The 20,278-nt window shown below is 35.2% G+C and overlaps 1 protein-coding gene and 1 long non-coding RNA gene across 2 annotated transcripts in view; one reads left to right on the top strand and one right to left on the bottom strand.

Annotated features, from left to right (window-relative positions):
• The window catches only part of LOC125254394, a 23,867-nt gene extending 8,082 nt beyond the window's left edge, over positions 1 to 15,785 (top strand). Inside the window, exons 2-4 of the long non-coding RNA XR_007181652.1 lie at positions 14,564 to 14,635; positions 15,241 to 15,346; positions 15,648 to 15,785. This is a non-coding gene — a long non-coding RNA (uncharacterized LOC125254394). The remainder of the gene's footprint in view (positions 1 to 14,563; positions 14,636 to 15,240; positions 15,347 to 15,647) is intronic.
• cpne2 (copine II) overlaps positions 1 to 20,278 on the bottom strand; it is a 24,186-nt gene extending 3,908 nt beyond the window's left edge. Inside the window, 14 exon segments of the mRNA XM_048168997.1 lie at positions 4,682 to 4,815; positions 5,641 to 5,692; positions 6,592 to 6,646; positions 6,756 to 6,889; positions 10,037 to 10,096; positions 10,534 to 10,617; positions 12,550 to 12,648; positions 13,321 to 13,410; positions 13,554 to 13,637; positions 13,730 to 13,801; positions 13,887 to 13,961; positions 14,116 to 14,295; positions 15,638 to 15,840; positions 20,138 to 20,278. Coding sequence (XP_048024954.1) covers positions 4,682 to 4,815; positions 5,641 to 5,692; positions 6,592 to 6,646; positions 6,756 to 6,889; positions 10,037 to 10,096; positions 10,534 to 10,617; positions 12,550 to 12,648; positions 13,321 to 13,410; positions 13,554 to 13,637; positions 13,730 to 13,801; positions 13,887 to 13,961; positions 14,116 to 14,295; positions 15,638 to 15,840; positions 20,138 to 20,162 — 1,347 coding nt within the window. The 5' untranslated portion in view covers positions 20,163 to 20,278.

The following is a 20,278-nucleotide window of genomic DNA, read 5'->3' as shown; positions in this document are numbered from 1 at the left end:
CGTGTTGACGCACAATCCTAATTCGTTTGGATTCCCTAACCTTTACATAGACACTGTTTGGACAGGCTTAAACACAGTTAGTATCTGCTAGCTGCTGGGCTTCTTGCGGTATCTGCCCAGCGTCACCAGCAGTGGACTGTGTATGACAGCGACCTCTTCCTCCCTGCTGTGGCCTCTGAAGTCTGGGCTTTTGATGTGCTAACAGACAGGCTCATTAGCGCAGAGCAGAGACACATACGCCACTTAATTGTATATTTACGGACACATAAAATTGATTGATTGCCTCATCAAGTGTTCTAGCACAAAATTTACACACCCATAATGCGGCACTTTGCAAAAGCACATTTCTTGATCTGAAAACCTTTCTCTGGAAGTTTCTTCTTTAGCTTCAAATGTCTGCATGAACTGGTATAAAATATGTCCCTGTGACCTGTGTAGTGAAAACAAATAATGACTATGGCACACTTAAGGAGTTCATAAAACCACTTCTGCTTTATGAGATGCTGCAAGCCTACAGCGCTATCTTCCTCCTACTGCATTAAGGCTCTATTCTTCTCTATCTCTCTTCACTACCCATTTTTATCTTTTAGAGGTGACAGGGTGCAATTAGGGATAGAAAGCGCTCTAGGCCCTCCTGAAGGAGGTTAAATAATAACCAACTATTAAGTTTTCCTTCCAGGCCAAGCGTTTGGTTAAGAAGTGTGAGTTCAGCACTCTGCTCAGTTCATGATCTGCCACCAGTTTTGATTGACATGATGTTTTTATAGAGCACTGGGTGTGGTTGCACTATGTAAATGGCATATTTCATTGGCTTTCTTTTTTTTTTTTTTCTTCTTCTTATTTTTTTAAGCCTGTGAGCAGCCGAGTAGTTTTAGAGGCGCAGTCATTTGTAATTCATTACATAAAACATTTTGGGTGAATGCCAAGAAAACATGTCCTGGTCTTATTTCGCCCCAAATTCAAATTAGAAAAATAATTGTTTTGCTGAAAGACAATGAAGGATTTTTTAGGACAGTACATTTTTTTTCTCAAACTTTTCATAAGCATTTTGACATTCTACTTTTTTGTAAATATTACTTATTAACTTGTGTATTATTATTATTATTATTATTATTTATGGCAATTTATATATATATATATATATATATAAACCAAACCAAAATTTATTCAGATACCTTGAACATTTCATTCATTATTACAGTTTATTTACTATAGTTAAAAAAAATGGTAATAAAATATGACAAGATCTCATAGTTAAACTGTGTCAGAAAAAAGTAATCTTATTTATGTCAGATAACGCTTAAGCAAAACATGATCAGGTCAAAGTGTCTGAATAATTTTTATAAATTTTACTGGCAGTCTACTGTATGAAGAATTTTTGGGTATAATATGTCACAGTTTACTTTATTTTGCTATCTTTACTTACATAAATGTACTATAGTGTCCTGCACCAACTAGTAAAAATATATCAAAAATATTAAAAATGTCTGAATAATTTTTGGTTTGACTAATATATATATATATATATATATATATATACACACACTGTATAACATTGAAAAAATGCTTGTACTTAAGAGGCTTCATGCGAGTCACCCATTTATTTTATTTATTCACCAATTTTATATATAAAATGAAGACTGGAGTAATGATGCTGAAAATTCAGCTTTACCATCACAGGAATAAATGACATTTTAAATTATATTCAAATAATTATATTAAAATAGAAAACAGTTATTTTAATTTGTAATAATAATTCACAATATTAGTGTTTTTACTCTATTTTCAATTTATTTTATGCATTTATTTATTCACCAATTTATTTAAAAATTTAAATTTCATGTTAAAAAATGTTCTAATCAATTCCTCTAATGGAGCACATCTGTTTGTCATGACAATCATTGGTACGATGACTGCACTGGCATTCTGTGTAGCCTCGCTCCCTCGCAACAACAGAAATGCATCGCTCCGCTCTCCTTCTCCTCTGAAGCTGGCCTTGCTGCTGGCCTGTACACAGAACAGACCTGAGGGTGCAGCCTCATTAGTCATTAAAACCCAAGAACAACTGGGTAAAAAGAGAGAACATTTGTTCGTTGAATCAACTATAAATAGCTCTAATTGAAAAGGGATTTTAATGGTTGTTTTCCACAGGGCTGATAATAAGAGCAGGAGAAATTGTGTGCACTGTGCTGTTCAAAGCCCCTCAACAGACTTTGAACTAACATCCGAAGGCACATTTTGTGAGTGTCTTATGGAGCAATTAGACTCTGCTGAGCCAGGGTCAGTCCTGCTGCCTATTACGACAGCAAACAACCACACAGACACACCCATCCCACACACACAACACAGGCTGGATAACTGACTTCTTTTCCATCTGCATATACACAACCTCTCTATGAATACAAATGCAGAAAAATGGAATTTCCATATGACTTATGGATGGCTCCATGGTTCAACTCTATACTGGAAACTAAACTACTACAAGACCTTTTTGATATAAACTGTACTGTTCAGAAGAACTCTATTACGCTCACCAATTCATTTATTTGATCAAAATTACAGTAAAAAAAAAAAAATATTGTGAATTATTATTACAAATTAAAATAATTGTTTTCTATTTAATATATTTTAAAAAGTACTTTATTCCTGTAATGGCAAAGCTAAATTTTACTCCAGTCTCAAGTGTCACATGATCCTTCAGAAAGCATTTAATATGCTAATTTGGCACTCAAGAAACATTTCTTTTTATTATCAATGTTAATAACTATGGAAGCTTGCTTCTGCCACTGATTAAAAAATAAAAAAGGTAATTGTGACTTTTCATTTCACAATTCTGACTTTTTTTTCCTCACAATTGTGAGTTTACATCTCTAACTGACATTTTATAAAGTCAGAATTGTGAGATATAAACTGAGCTCGCAATTCTGAGAAAAAGTCAGTCTTTTTCCCCTCAGAATTGGACATCATAATTTGCAATTGCAAGTTTATATCTCACAATTCTGAGAAAAGAAGTCAGAATTACGAGATATAAATTCGTAATTGCAAGAAAAAGGTCAGAATTGTGAGTTTATATTGAAATTCTGACTTCATTTTTCGCAATTGTGAGTATATATCCCACAATTCTGACTTTATAACTCCCAATTGCGACTTTATATCACGCAATTCTAAGAATGTAAACTCGCAATTGTGAGCAAAAAAAAAAAAATTTTTTTTTTATTCTGTGGTTTCCATAAATAACAGTTGGGCTGCTTAATATTTTAGTGGATTTTTTTGCAGTATTCTTTGAAAATAGAAAGTTCAAAAGAACAGCACTTATTTTAAATATAAATCTTTTGTTACATTATAAATGTCTTTACTCTCATTTTTTCAATCTAACCCCAACTTTTTTTTCAACGTCAGTGTAATAATGCATTGTGACTAGAGGCTATCAAGCTCCTGAAAGGACATAAAACATACCATAAAATTAGTCCATGTTACCCAAATTTGGCATGTCAGTAACAAAACATGAGATTTGAGTGCTGAGGTGGAAAGGTTTGTGTTTTAAAATTTATTCTTCTTCTATGATGCATATTTTGAACTTGACACTCACCGCCCCCTTTATTTCATTGTATGGAAAAAAACAGCCAATGCATCCAGCTTAACTTCTCCTTTTGTACTCCACACAAAAGAAAGTCATACAATATTGAAGCGACATGAGGGGGAGTAAATGATGACAGAATTTTCATTATTGTATGTACTTCTCCTTGAGTACAGTGAAGTACTCACTGTACTCACATTTTTTTTTTTTTTTTTTACAGTTGATTGGGTTAGCAGTTAATTCAAAATTGCTAGCTTAGAATCAGCAAGAGCCAAGAGGCATTTGCAAAGCCACAGTTGAGAGTGAAGCAAATTTTGCTCATGCTAACAGGAAGTTAACAGAGTGAGCTAAACTTCACAAGTGGAAAGTTGCTGGAACACCCTGCCTGATGAAACACAGACACATTGTGCTATCGCAGAAGAGAGCGAGCCCTAGTCTGCTCGCTTATGCTTCACTCAAATGTTGCACATATCTAGGAAACCGAGGAGTTTCACAGTTTCCACTCAATGTCTGAGGGAGAATACAGAGTAATGCTGTTCTTCTCTAAGTGGAGAGAATTACAGTGGCTGTGGTTCCACTCCAGCTTTTCCCCTGTCGTTTTCTCAATCTTACAGACCAAGTTGACAAAAGTAATGGGATTTAAAAAGACTAATGAGGCTTTTAAATGGAGACTTGTTATCCTGCACTGCTCTGACACACACACACACACACACACACACATACATCTGTCTGTGACTTGAGTACAAGCCTTTTTGTTCATTAAATGAGTGGCCACTAACTGTTAAACTGCTAAACAGTGACAGGAGGCAAAATGCATGAGACAGTCGTTTGCTTTTGCATTTAAAACATTTAGCAGATGCTCTCATCCAGAGGGATTTCCAAAGTGCTTTAGCTTCACGTGTGAGACTGCCATGGCCAACAGATGGCAAGTGTTTCAGAGAGTTATCTGATAAATCCATCATTTCCAATCCAATCCAAACAAGCCAAATGTACTTTCAAAACGTTAAAATGAAATCTAGCACAAGACTAGCTTAACCAACTAGACTTCCTTTCTACTTTCACTCCAGAAAAAAACATGCTCCTCCCAAACTTTCAGGCACTTACTGCGGCAGTTTCCTGTTGGAGGGCCTGGGTGGCGAAACGGGCCACGTGGTTGATGATGGGGGAGAAGTTGGTGGGTCCATAGAAGCGGATGTGAGGCAGGCAGTTAGAATAAGCTTCAACGATCCCCTCCACACCTGCATGCATATAAAACACCATCATATATCAGTGTTGTCAAAAGTACCGACTTTGGTACCAAGACGGTACTGAAATTTTAAAAATGCGACGATACCAGCATTTCCCCCTGGCATTTTGAGTGCTGTTGAGCGGATTCTTAAACACCTCTGATTGGCCATTGTGTTCACACGCTCAACAGATATGTCTGTGATTGGCTACAATGATCAACGCTTCAAAAACCTTTTGAAGACATCTTTGATGCTCTTCACTGAGCGCTTACACAGATACACACGGGAGCGTTTGAAAGCTGACTTTGTGTATCTGTTGAGCGTGTGAGCACAATGGCCAATCAGAGGTGTTTAAGAATCCACTCAACAGCACTCAAAATCCACATTTTTAAAATTTCAGTTTTTTGACAACACAGTCGTGAACAATAAGTTCATTGAAAATTCAAGGTTCACGAGTTCACACTTACAAATAATCACATAGCTAATAGTATGCATATCGGATTGTAATGGTATGCGTATTTGGTGTGCTGTCCGAGGAGAGGGCACCGAGCTCGGTATTTGGCCCGAACCCAGAGTACTCCCCCCGTATTTCTGGTTTAGGAAAGTAACTAGGTGAGTGTGAGGAGATGGGGTGGTGGAGGGATGCTGAAAACGGTCAAAAAAAAAACCATAGGTGAGTCGACTGCCTTTATATATAGGTCTCCACTCATGCTGATTGGGTAGATATGTTGATTGCTGATTAATGACTGCTGGTTGGAGTGATGTGATGATTAGTTAGATCATTTGAATGTGTTCCTCCTGAACTTTGTAAATAAAACATCATTTTGTGAGCCTCACCTAAGCAGAAAGGGTTTGTGGGGTTAAAGTTGATTGCAAATTCATGGGATACCTGGAATACAAAGAGAAAAAAACAATGATAACTGTAGCTGTAACAAAAAAAGACAACTAAAAGAGAGCTAAAACACTTTTAATATATTTATGATATATATTACTGGTCAAAAATTTGCGGTCACTAAGCTTTTTGAAAAAATAAATCTCTAATGCTCACCCAGAATCCATATGTTTGATAAAAAATACAGTAATACTGTGAAATATAATTACAATTGTAACTTTCTATTTTAATATATTTTAAAATGTACCAACTACTTTAGTCTTCAGTGATCCATAATACTTCAGAAATCATGCTAAGATGCTGATTTGAAGCATTTCTCACTATTCTTACTAACAATTATTAGCACAAACATGCCTCCTTTTTATGTAAATTAGGCTTATTACAGATCTTTGTGTACAATTTCTATTGATCCTGACAGCAGTTATTCATCAAATGATGATCAAATGATGGAGAAAAACATTATTATTGGGCATATATACAACAAGTGCCAAAGATAAGTGCACTTTAGGCATCATTTGCATAATTCCTTTTAGTGAATCGGGTGGTAAAAAACAAACTCAACGTGTGCAAATAAAAGGCGCTATCAGCGGGTGCAATTCATTCCTTGTGAAATCCCCCCCTCAGACTTCCTTGTATTCACTTCAGCATCCATGGCAACGCAGATGGGATGACAGTTGCATAATCACTGGGATATGTGAGCATTATTCATTTTCTTTATCTGCCTCTTCTCTGTCTTGCACTTCAAATTCTTGTTTCCATTTCACACTTCCGAAAGCTTTAGCAAGCTTTCGCATTCAATTCCATTTTATTATTTAAAAGGACAACAAGTATGAGATGCACAAAAATAAATCTACATGGACACAAATGCACGCACAGTTATGGACAATTTTTCTCACCTTCCAGTCGGGTGGGAGTTGAGCCCCAAATCCAAGCGCAGGAAACATTTTGTCCCTGTGGACATGAAGTGTGAATAAGGAGAAGTGTGGTTTTACCAGACACTGCTTTTGTGGCCATATGTAGACCTTTAAAGTGTGTTTTTATTAAAAGCACTGTTACATACGTGTCATAGTCTTGGATGATCTGGCCTACAGCCCAGATGGCAGACAGATATTCATTGCTGCCCATTGGGTTGATATAATGCAGAGACGACGGCTCCCTGGGGTTTCCATTGGACGCTGTGAAGTCGATGCCAACCTGGAGAAACACACATCCACAATGTAATGCGCTAATGTGTGCCAATTGGGCTGGTCTATATAAAAAGACAAGCAGCTGTTAGTACGATGCATTTCATAAGCTTTTCCCTCAGTTAGTGTGGCATCAAAGCTCATAGCTAAAGGCGATGTTGTTATCACCCAGGGAGGTTGAACAGTCAGATCTGCTCAAGCTGAGATCTGATAGCTCCGTCCTATGGCAGTCATGAACCAGGAGACATGTTCTCTGACTACATGCTTACAAGACACATTTACCAGTGCAGAGAGACCAGTGTCTAACCTTCACACTTGCTAGAGCACACCTAACCACTGGATGATCACTCCCCCTGAGGCTGAAAACTGATTAATGAAGGAAAGGAAAGAAAGGAAAGAGGGTGGAAATGATAGGGCGAAGGGAATAGGAGGTGACAGAATGAGGGTGCCCTTTATTGTAGTCATCCTCACATTGCCTGTCATGGCCTCCGGGTGACTGAGCTGTGAAGTTTAGCACATGAGTATAAACCGAAGTGATGCCTACTATATTTTCTCTGGTGTGGCCGTTAGAACTGTTAAATTCACATTTTTCATTTCTTTTCCGAGAGTATCTTTTTTGCAAAAGATAAATATGGAGTCGTGGAATATACTATACGCCCTTCAAAGTATATTAAAGAGATTTAAAAATTACTCACTCTCATTTCAAATGAAAACAAGAAAGAAGAATCACTTTCATTCTTTCATCAAAAAAAAAAAAAAAAGATATATTTTGCTTTCCTCTCCACCATAGCACCATAACAGTATTTTCATTTTTGGGTCAACTGTTTCTTTAAGAAGTACAGCTTAAAATGAGATATAGCCTAGTGAACGCAACTGACGACTAAAATTGAATAAAAATAACCTGCAGGCCTTTCTCAGTCCTCCTCTCCAGAAATGTCCGATGTTCTGGTCTACGGTGAGAAAAATTCTAAAAGCCTCAATATAAAGAGAAAACATCTCTTCTGAATGCTGCATTCAGGAGTCTGTTTGCCCACTATTGAATCCTGAGCTCGACTGCCTATATATATATGCTTTGAGCAGCAGGACTTGGTAAATGGCTGCACTGAAGCTGCACAAGAAATGAGAACTGAGATCACAGCTGTAGCTCTGAAGATCTCACCTACCTGCACAATGGATCTTCTAAGACTATGTCAGAAAAGCAGTATATGGACTAATTCATGACACTATGCGGGAACTACATGCTGGAGAAATTAGTGACTGATAATGTTTAAATGTTTTTACAAATACTGTCCATATTTAAAGCTTAAAGGGGACTATAACGCCCCTTTTACAAGATGTGATATGGTCTCTGGTGTCCCCAGAATGTGTCTGTGAAGTTTCAGCTCAAAATACCCCACAGATCATTTATTATAGCTTGTCAAATTTGCCCCTATTTGGGTGTGAGCAAAAACATGTTGTTTTTTTGTGTGTCCATTTAAATGCAAATGAGCTGCTGCTCCCAGCCCGCTTTCCAGAAGAAGGCGGAGCTTTAACAGCTTGCGCTTCAGTTGCTCAACAACAACAAAGCTGGAAAATCTCACGCAGCCAAAATGACGATTGTCAGTAACAGTGTTACAGCCTAACAACAACTCCTCTTCCTCTTCTGCTGCCCTCATCCCCTTTGTTGGGTGTTCCCGGGGGCAGGGTTTATGTAAATTCTGGGGTTTGTGATGTCAACAACCCAGGAAGAAGCTCTTTGTAGTCCCTACCAGCCGTTTGTTGTAGTCCTTAAAAGAGTGATTTCTGTAAAAAAAATATCTCTCTTTGCATTGAACTTTGAGCATCGTAACTTTGCAGATGTTGTTTATGCTCAAACAGCAACATTACACACTAACACAGTTAAAAAACTGAAATCATACTCAAGGACCCCTTTAAAGGGATAGTTCACCCAAAAATGAAAATTCTGTCATCATTTACTCACCCTCAAGTTGTTCCAAACCTGCATAAATTTCTTTCTTCTTCTGAACACAAAAGAAGGTATTTTAAAGAATATCAGAAACCAAACAGTTGATGGGCCCCCTTGACTTTCATAGTATGGTGAAAAAAATACTATAGAAGTCAATGGGGTCCAACCAACTTTGGTTACCCATATTGTTCAAAATATATTCTTTTGTGGTCAGCAGAAGAAAGAAATTCATGCAGGTTTGGAACAACTTGAGGATGAGTAAATCATGACAGTTTTTTTCATTTAGGGGTGAACTATCCCTTAAGTTTTTTTGAAGTGAGACTTTTTCAGTGAATCAAAATCTGAATGATTCTGAATGATTCATTCATGAATCAAACTAATCCAGTTCTCACATTCAACTTTGTTTTTTTCACAGAAGACAGTAAATCATACATGTTTAATATAATATGAATGAATAACATGTTGACAATATTTTCTTTTTTGAACGATCTAACCATTTAACAGCTAGAGAAATGTTTTTAAATGATAATAATCTATACAGTAATTGCACTACTGGTGTAATCTGTATTGTGAGACCTTATCATAATCTGCAGGGCAACAAACAACCGTGCATCATGCAAACAAGATATCGAAATCACTTTCCTTTGTTCAGGCTCACACGGCTTCTCTCGCTTTCTCTCCCTCTCTCTCTCTCTCTCTCTCTCTCTCTCTTTTTTTTACATCCCCTGTCTCTCTCTGTCTTTAGTTTGAAATGAGAGACATGAACCTCTACACTGCAGCACACTGTAACTATAGCAACCTGTGAAATTCACTCACTTTCTGTATCATTTCTTACCAATCACACTGGTGAAGGCAATTGAGTCTCATAAATGAACCATATATAGAGCCTGTTCACCTGGACAGTGTACGGAAAGAAAACAGGCTTTTAGTGTATCGGATTCAACAAATTTGACTTTAACCATCATTTGCTCAAAATTCAGTGATGTAAACCATCAAATGGATCCTCCATACAAATCTGACTCTTTACAACCTTCTTGATTGCATTCTGCCATTGTGGTTTTCAGCTGTAATTTTGTCAGTGACAGAATAGATTTTCAAAATCATCTGCATACAAATGATGTTTTTGCATTTTGCATGCAAGAACCCCCCTCCCCTCAAATCTGTGGGAAAAAAACAGACAATCAATTCCAGAGGTGACGTTATTGTACTCACAGTAAACATGAGCTGACAGCCACCCAGAATGTAGTCCAGGAAGGAGTAGTTTCTCGTAATCTAACAAAGGAACAATACAGCAACACATCTTATATTCACATAAATACATCACGTAACCACCCTTTGACATTCCCTTAAGCTAAAGGTTGTAAAATGGTTGAGTTCAAATAGAGATTTAGTGAGAACAACTGAGTCATGTTCTGTTTTAATGCCTGAATCCATCAGTAGAAGTGATTAAATGGTGACGGTGCAGGAGTGACAGGTGTTTTGTGCTGATATTAATATATGTTATTTAAAGGGGATTTAGCACCATTAAACTAATCTGTCCTTACAGCGAAGCCACAATTAAAGGCCTTTTATTTGTAATATAAATGTAATTAAATAAGCCAGAACATGGAAGGTGCTTTAATGTGTAAGCAGAATGTATTTAATGCAGCTTTTTTTGTTCCCTGTGCATAGCGAATGTGTGAATTCTCTTTCCCTTTTTATTTCCTTACCTTGCATGACTTCACAATTATGATCCCAGAGTTTTTGTAGCTCTTTTTCTTCTGTTTTTTGGGATTAATGCATTCAAACTCAACCTGTGAACAGAGAGCAGTGTTATTGTCCACTTTAAATCATTTCTTTACATATATATATATATATATATATATATATATATATATATATATATATATATATATATATATATACAGTAGGGCTGTCAAAAAATTAACCCGTAAATTTTTTTCAGTTTAACACGTTAAAAATATTTAATGCAAATAAAGCAGCATCCATTTTTTTCCTCATCCTTTAGCTAGCATTATATTATATGGTCATACTATCATTAATTCAAGTGCTATTATACCATTGAAGCGCAAAAAAAGAACTTGAATCTGTACTGGCACGCTTTTTGTGAATCTCCTGTCTGTGTGACAGAAACACACGACTCATGCACACAGCAAGCCACGTCAAACAGTTCTCTTTCTCGCTTGAGCGGACAAAAACACACAAAGGTATGCCAAAATACCCACTTTGTCAAGTATGCTCATAAGCAGAGTCTTTAAATGAGTTGAATAAAATGTTAAAAGACTGTAAAATGTTATGAGGACATCGGATACATGAACAAAAGACAAAGAGAAAATCACTCATCGCTCTTACTTTTGTAGCTTTAATAAGGATTAAACTATATTTAATTTATAATTCATGCAGTGAATGTGTTTGATATAACTTTATTCAATTTCTGTATATTTCCTACCTGTTAGATTAAATGTTTAAAATATATAGTGTTTATGTTGTTTCTAAATTTAACGTTAGGATGAGATTAATCGCGATTAATTACAGAAAAATATGTGATTAATTAGTTACATTTTTTAATCAACTGATTGATTGGCAGCACTAATAGGCCTATATATATTTCAAAATCATGACAGCTCTTGGAAGTTTTTTAGCATGGTAATGGATATGACAATGTTAATGTATTTGGTCTTGGCGGAATAGATCTGCTACGCTGCTGCTGAATTTCTGCTGCTGTAGATTATTGCTGTTGTTGTAAATTATTGCTGCTGCTGCAGAGCAAGTACAGGCCCTTTCTACTGCCAATACATATGCCGAAATGCTGCCCCGAGTAAGACACATTGCTGCAGCACAAATAGCATATATCAACAACCCATAGCAGATCTATACAGGTGGAGCTGGGGAAGGTGGAGGGCTTGAGAGGAACTCTGAAACGCGCTGCAAACTGCTATAGTGAATGTAACCAGCCAGTAATGGTAATGTTAATGCTGTAATTCTCATCAGCCTGTGCCATCTAGAGTTTCATGGCTGAACTATGTGTATATATATATATATATATATATATACAGCTTTCTTTACTTGAGCCCATGTTAAAAGATATTTTACGGTCTCTTTTAAGCAAATTTAAGACATAAAATCAAGATATTTTTGTATAGAAGCTACCATACAGCAACAATGTCTATTCTGAAAAGATAATGCAAGTGTCAGCATCATCTGTGAATTCTAGTGTGAGCATTCGAGTGAAATGTGAACACAGAGGGGGTAACAATCACTGTGGGCGCTCCATTCCTTTACAACATGGCACAAAATACATCATATCTCTTAGCTAAGGCTGTGCAACAGAATGTCAGCACCTGAAAACAGTGAAAGGATGTTAATTAGTACACTAACTCTTTCTCCAGGAGAACATTTGCGCATGTTCTGCCTAAGTGTGACTGGCAACACACATTGCTTGTTCTGGTAAACACGGCAGTGGTAAAATAAGAGAGATTTGCATCTCAAAAGAGCCAGTTACTCTCTATGTTTCTCCCTCCCACCTCTTTTCTCCTTGTCTCTCCCTCTCTCACTCACTAATTCTCAGCTTCATTATGCCAGATAATGAGGCATAGCTAGTACTCACATAGTATTCTGGCGCAAGAGTGGCAGGCATTAATGTGAGCCAAGCTTTACTTCACGCATTTAGTTCCTACATTCTGGAAATTATGAATCTCTACAGTGTTAATTGAAGGCAAGCCCACCTCCACTGCATTCTGTGCTTCGCTCATCTTGTTAACGGTGGTCTGAAACTCGCCGATGAAGTCATGGCCTCCGTCGTTGTCGTAATCGTAGCACAGCACCTGTGACATCACACATTTATTGCGAGTTGTGACACGTATGAACATGTTAAAGGGAATGGAGGCTATTAAAACTGTTTTGTAGAATTCATTCTGGGTCATCAGGGAGAGATAAGATGATTTTTTAATGAGCCAAAAAAAAAAAAAAAAAAAATCAACAGCAAGCAATCATCATGCTTTTATTTTTAGTGTAACAAATGGTCTTCTAACGCTGCGATTTGATTGGATGTAATCAATTTGGACATGTACACTACTCTTCTAAAGTTTTTGATAGTCTCTTTTGCTCATCAAGGCTGCATTTATTCAATCCAAATTAGAGTAAAATTGTGAACTGTTTTCTATTTAATATATAATATATAAATGTCATTTATTCCTGTGATGGCAAAGCTGAATTTTCAGCATCATTACGTCAGTCTACAGTGTCACATGATACTTCAGAAATCATTCTAATATGCTGATTTGATGCTGAAGAAACATTTCTTATTATTATCATTGTTGAAAACAGCTTTTTTCACCTACAATAATAATCTAATTTGTAAAGTTACATATAATTTTTTGGAAGATGCATTTAAAATCCACATAAAAAGACTATATTAAATGACCTAGACTAAATTCTACTGGGACAGACTATAAAACTAGATAGCATAATTTGTACATAATATATAGACCACACACCTTGATGTTTCTGTCCACATCTCCATTACAAAGGGAGATTAGAGGCACTGTGAAAGGCTTCCATACAGGATCCAAAGTGTTCTTAATGACCTGAAGTCACACACACAAATGGCTATTATTCTCTTTCCCCTGTCTTTCATTAACACAGCCTGAAACACAAGCTGATAAAACTGTAGAACAAAATTGTATATAAATGAGAGTATCAGTAACATAGGATCTATTTAGCATCTTACCTCTGTTCTGTGAACCATCATCCATTTTCCATCATCACCTTGTTTATGGAATTCTAAATAGGGGTCTGATTTACCGAAAAAGTCCTGAAAAACAGTCACAAACAGAAACATCATCATCTTCTATCGCTGAGTGCTTTTTAAAGTGCTTGAATGGTTATCACAACCTTTTAACTCACCTTTTTATCTAGCTTCCTCCCACACATGGTTAGGGTGATTATTCTGTTGTCTGATAACTCCTGGGCTGTTATCTAGACCAAACGGAGCATATCATGATGCTCCAGTTCAAACTCTATCAATGCAATGTCTGTTATGGTGTGTTATGTGGTGTCTTACTGTGATGGCCCCCTTCCCTGCTGGCTTGCCATTAGCGAGAATCAGTGGTCGATGTAGCTTCTTATTTGACACAATCTAAAACAGAACAGATGGCCCGATAAATGCGCAAGTAGAGGCGATACAGAGAGCTAGTTTATCATAACTAAGATCATAAAAGCCAAAGATTATAAGTAATTTGAAACATCATACAGCAGATTGATCTGGAAGACTGATGAAAGTGCTATCATACCACTCCCAATGTGCAGGTGAACTCGCCCAGAAAGTCGTGTTCGTAAAGCTGGGTGCTGCACTTGTCCTCATCAAACATGGCAAACTTGAGTTTCTGGACCTCCTCAAAGTGGTAATCCACCTGGAATTTCACACCAAATACCGGATTCAGGTTGTTCACAGCCGTCTCCGTTCGAGCCAGCTGAAATTATATACAAATAGAGGACATGTGATTCACAGAATTTACACCCACCTGTATGGTGCAACTTTATGCACTCATTATGTGTCTTTCAGTGGTGTAATACTAATATGTTGATATCCGCTAATAAGTCACCCTGAAATCAAAATTGACATTTCTTATTTTTTACAGAATGTTTTTTCTACATGACTTTCCGTGCACATACCTATTTTTTTAATTCATGTTGTAATCTTTAATAAAAAATGTTAACACCCTATCCTCCTCGAAACAGCTTCTGTTCTCTTCATGACGTGTGTCTCAGCAGGAGGAGGGAATAATATATATACCAATATCAATATATCAGGTTGGTCGATTAATTTACCAATATTCTCAAGTTACATCTCACTCCATAATCATAATAATAATTTTTGCATAAAAAATAAAGCATATTTTTAGGAATATAATGATTTTTTGGAATTGTAACATTATTTTTCTGGCAATTAAAAACAAAATGTTCTAAAAGTTTTCATTATATTTTTGATTAATTGTTTTTGTAATCATTTTTTTTTTTGTCATTTGTAATTCCCATTACTCACCTTTAATATAATCTTATTACTGTAATAAAGTAATAAAATATTAGTGTAATAAAAAAATTAACTTCAAGGCAGTTAAAATTAAAGATAACACAACAGTATATCTTTAAATACAAAAATATATTTAGATGTATTATTACATATTACAGTAATAAGAATTCGATTATTTTGCATTATGGACAGTCACTACTGGTGTACAGATCATAAAATCTTGAGAGCTTGGGCAGCATTTTGTTTATTATTTATTTAAATCTAGTAATTTATTATTAGAGTTCTGAATTCCTGAACACATCATGTTCTAAAATGCATTTAACCATGCATTTTTATACTCTAAACACATTCCTTTGTTTGTCCCCTGGTGTTTCCATGGTTACAGTGTACCGTGGAAGAGTGATTTCATGAGCTGGCTTGCCCTACCGACCGGCAGCACTGGCCTATGATGACTGGACCGCCAAGGGCACGGTCCTGTAGAGACTGTACAGGTACGCCTGTGCTTGCACTGCAACCTATTTTCCTCTTTAGTTCTTTTTTTTTTTTTTATATTTTGCTTCCTACATGCCGCGCTATTTCAGCTTCTATGCTTCCAACTTGTGCTTTTTTTCCCCCAAAGATATCTCTACATGTTTTCTAGCACTCTCAATTCCAACTTCTTTTCTTTCATATTCGCATTTCAGTCTTTTAACGATCACCAGATTTTAACCTGTGTTATCCACAATCACTCCACTAATCTGTGAAGGTAAGGTGGAAAATGAATACTTTACATCACTCCTTACCTCCACCCAGTTGCCATCCACATCATGGAAAAGAACACAGAAAGGGTCAGACTTGGATGCCACGTCGCGGTCCAGCAGGTTGGAGCCACAGACTGAGAGCTCTACCTTTGTGATGCAGTGCTGGGGCCCAATGGCAGGACCCGCGTCGGGGCCCGAGGCCAGAGTATAGGCCATGGAGATGGGAGTACCTCCTCTCCCACACCCTGGGGGCAACCAAACAGTATTTCACTTCTCAGTATAATTTCTTACATACTCATTTGCTAAGTATTATTCATTATTCAAACCTGAAAATAAACAGAACTTTTTTGAACATTTTAAAACAAGGAAATACCATAAACTAATAGGAAATATTAAGTATTAGAATATTACTTTAATTAAATAATAATAATTTAATTAAATATTATTACAATACTGCCTATGTGTAGAATCTTCAAATAACCAAATTTGACACTAAGCATGTCTTTTATAACAGGTCAGGTCTTCTGGCCAGGTTAAATAAATTTTCAAATTATTATGTTGATATAATTTTAATGCAAAATAGAATCATTTTGACCAGTGGTCTCAGATTTTGGAACTAACTGTGTGTCTAATTCTCAAAGCAATATCCCAGTAATATTAACCCTATGAAGCCAATTGTATCAAATTTGATATGCAAATTTCTAAGGCCTCTAAATGACCAACATGATCAAAACATGTTGTGCAGAATCTACTACATGCCTTCTGTTGTCTGATTGATAGTTTCTAATCTTTAGCAGGTAAAAGGACTTCCACCTCAGGTTGTGGTACACATGTTTGTGTACAAGTTTTACCATAAAAGAATACAGTTTATATTGTAAGTAATATTTCAAGATGAACACTGGACTGAAGCAACTTAGTTTACTTGATTATCCATACATCATTTTTAGAAAAATCATGTAAAAAAAACTACAGAGCTTTGATCATAAAACTAAGCATTTAAATATCATCTTACTAAGACATAAAATTGGGAGAAATAGAGTGACAACTGATATTTATATGCATTTTATGTAAGTTTTCTGCTGTAATATTATTGCTGTGAAATCTCATTGATTTACATTATAAACTATCAGAACTTATTTATATAATATTCATCTCACTTTTTGGAATTTATAACCAAATGAATATCATCAACTGCACCAAATTGCATATTTTTGTTCAGTTTTGGGCCGCTGAATAAAATTGAGGTTTTTTTTTCCTCCTCGAGTATGAGCTCTCTATTCTCCTACTATATACGCCATAAAACCTGATGTATCAAATAAAATACTCAACAAAAAACATCCGTTTTTAGAATTTAAAAAAAAAAGATTTTTAGTTTTTGGACAATTATTTCATATGTCAGGCTTCACAAGGTTAAAAAAAACAATTTAAAAAGGTAAAATAGAAAATATATATATATATATATATATATATATAAACCCCAACGCTAAAAATAATTAATTGGTTTGAGTAGGACAAACTTAAATTAAACAAATTAGTTCAGTCAAATTAACTTTTATGAGTATATAGCACTTTCTTTTTCTTTCAAGTTCACAGAAGTGATATATTTTAAGTAAACTGAACTGTTTCATTGTTTTGAGTATTGTGAACTTATTTCTTTTAATTTAGACAAACTTAAGTTTAAGTGAGACTAGGCTGGGATTTCAATTTCCCAGCATGCTTTGCCCATGGCACTCGAAATGGAGACCATTTAGAAAAAAAGTCGCACACACGGGTATATTGGTAGCAATAGCCAACAATACATTGTATGGGTCAAAATTATCGATTTTTCTTTTATGCCAAAAATCATTAGGATATTAAGTAAAGATCATGTTCCATGAAGATATTTTGTAAATTTCCTACCATAAATATTTAAAAATATATATATATTTGTGAGTGGATATGCATTGCTAAGGAATTCATTTGGACAAATTTAAAGGCGATTTTCTCAATATTTTGATTTTTTGCACCCTCAGATTCCAGATTTTCAAATAGTTGTATCTCGGCCAAATATTGTCCAATCCTAACAAACCATACATTAATAGAAAGCTTATTTATTCTGAAAAAAATTGACTCCTGTGACTGGTTTTGTGTTCTAGGGTCACATATAATGTTTTTAGTGCAAGATTAATGTTAAGTGGGAGATTTAGTAGTGATTAATGTTTAGTTATGCTTATTTAGGTAGAGTTTCTGTTAAAGTGGGTTTTTGGGGAGTTACCATCATGGTGACAAGTGGTTCATGTGGCTCAGTTTGAGAGCAAGTATGTTAAATGCTTTATATTACTGTACTCACTCAGCAAGTGCTATACCATGCAATCGTTAACATGTTAGCAAATTGAGTTAGCATTTTCTGAATTAGCTTGTTATAGCTAGCTAAGTTTACGCTAATTAAAATGTTTACATTGAGGTTATATTATAATATTAAGTTAAATGAATGAGTGTTACTCAAACATTTTAATTTAAGAACATTTAAAATGTTTGAGTACAAAATAAAAATCTGCCACTTCTGCTTACTTAAACTTTGAATTTCTTAACTTAAAGATTTCGAGTTTTGCCAACTTATTCGGGTTTACAGTATACAGTACAGTCCAAAAGTTTGGAACCACTAAGATTTTTAATGTTTTTAAAAGAAGTTTCGTCTGCTCACCAAGGCTACATTTATTTAATTAAAAATACAGTAAAAAACAGTAATATTGTGAAATATTATTACAATTTAAAATAACTGTGTACTATTTAAATTTATTTGACAAAGTAATTTATTCCTGTGATGCAAAGCTGAATTTTCAGCATCGTTACTCCAGTCTTCAGTGTCACATGATCCTTCAGAAATCATTCTAATATGCTGATTTGCTGCTCAATAAACATTTATGATTATTTTCAATGTTGAAAACAGTTGTGTACTTTTTTTTTCAGGATTCCTTGATGAATAGAAAGTTCAAAAGAACAGCATTTATCTGAAATACAAAGCTTCTGTAGCATTATACACTACCGTTCAAAAGTTTGGGGTCAGTAAGAATTTTTATTTTTATTTTTTTGAAAAGAAATTAAAGAAATGAATACTTTTATTCAGCAAGGATGCATTAAATCAATCAAAAGTGGCAGTAAAGACATTTATAATGTTACAAAAGATTAGATTTCAGATAAACACTGTTCTTTTGAACTTTCTATTCATCAAATAATCCTGAAAAAAAATATTGTACACAAATATTTTGTACAATTGTACACATTAAATGTTTCTTGAGCAGCAGATCAGCATATTAGAATGATTTCTGAAGGATCATGTGACACTGAAGACTGGAGTAATGATGCTGAAAATTCAGCTTTGCCATCACAGAAATAAATTACTTTGTGAAATATATTCAAATAGAAAACAGTTATTTTAAATTGTAATAATATTTCACAATATTACTGTTTTTTACTGTATTTTTAATTAAATAAATGTAGCCTTGGTGAACAGATGAAACTTCTTTTAAAAACATAAAAAATCTTAGTGGTTCCAAACTTTTGGACTGTACTATATATATATATATATATATATATATATATATATATATATATATATATATATATATATATATATATATATATATTACTTGCAACAAGAAAAACTAATTTTATAATGAGCTGGAACCTTGTAAAGGAATGAATTACACAGCACTGTTTGACCTTTTCTGACAGAAATGACATTTGAGACAGGGATGCCTGGGTTCATGGTCCCCTGACAAACAACTCCTCAAATAAACACTAAACATGAAAACACTCTATGATTTCCACACGCATCAATGCACGCACACACTCGCGCACACAGAACATGAGCGTCACACCAGGACATGAGGAATACAGCGAGGGCTCTTGTTGCTTAGATACTGATGTACCACTGTCTCTTTCTGTGTTAATGTCACAAACCACAATTAGGCTGTGACCACCATAGACAAAGCATGAGTGAAAATGATTTCAATCATGTTACACAGAATCACAATACATCACCTGTTGCACTATGATTTATCATGTTAACAAGAGGAAATAGGTCATCCAAGTTAGTACTGTACTTAATTTCCAGTGGCACACATGAACAGAACTTTCTTCAAAAAAAAACAAAAATCTGGGTTCAGTGAGGCACTGTACTATGGAAGTGGGGCTAATCCATAAACATTAAAATACTCACCGTTTAGGCACAAGACAAACAATATGATTTTTGTGAGAATAAATTGCAACTTTGTCACTATGACAACACAACGGCATAAACCTTAAAATGCGAAAATGACTAAAAATAGGGATTTAAATCGCTTTAAAGCTTAAATAATACACACATTTTAACAGAAGAATAAAGTTACAATATTGACTTTCAGCTTTTAAACCCTCCAAAAATCATGTCCCATTCACTTTAGTTGTAAGTACTTGACCGTAACATCAACATTTGCTTTTTTTTCTAAAAAAATTTTGGACACTAAATTATAAACAACGGAAACATTTCTTGATCAGCTTGGAAATGAGACGAAAACTCACCTGAGTTTCCATCCCAAAACGGCATCTTTGAGTTTGTTACCTGAAGGGTTGTTCGGATTCTAAATAAACTCTGTATTCAAATACCCATTATATAGTGCAGCGGTGTTGGTAACCATTCCCAGAATAATGACACGTTCCACA

This window comes from Megalobrama amblycephala, linkage group LG19, assembly GCF_018812025.1.
Source record: "Megalobrama amblycephala isolate DHTTF-2021 linkage group LG19, ASM1881202v1, whole genome shotgun sequence".
Taxonomy (NCBI): Eukaryota; Metazoa; Chordata; class Actinopteri; order Cypriniformes; family Xenocyprididae; genus Megalobrama; species Megalobrama amblycephala.
Note: the sequence above shows the minus strand (reverse complement) of the source record. Positions and strands in the feature narration are given on the sequence as shown.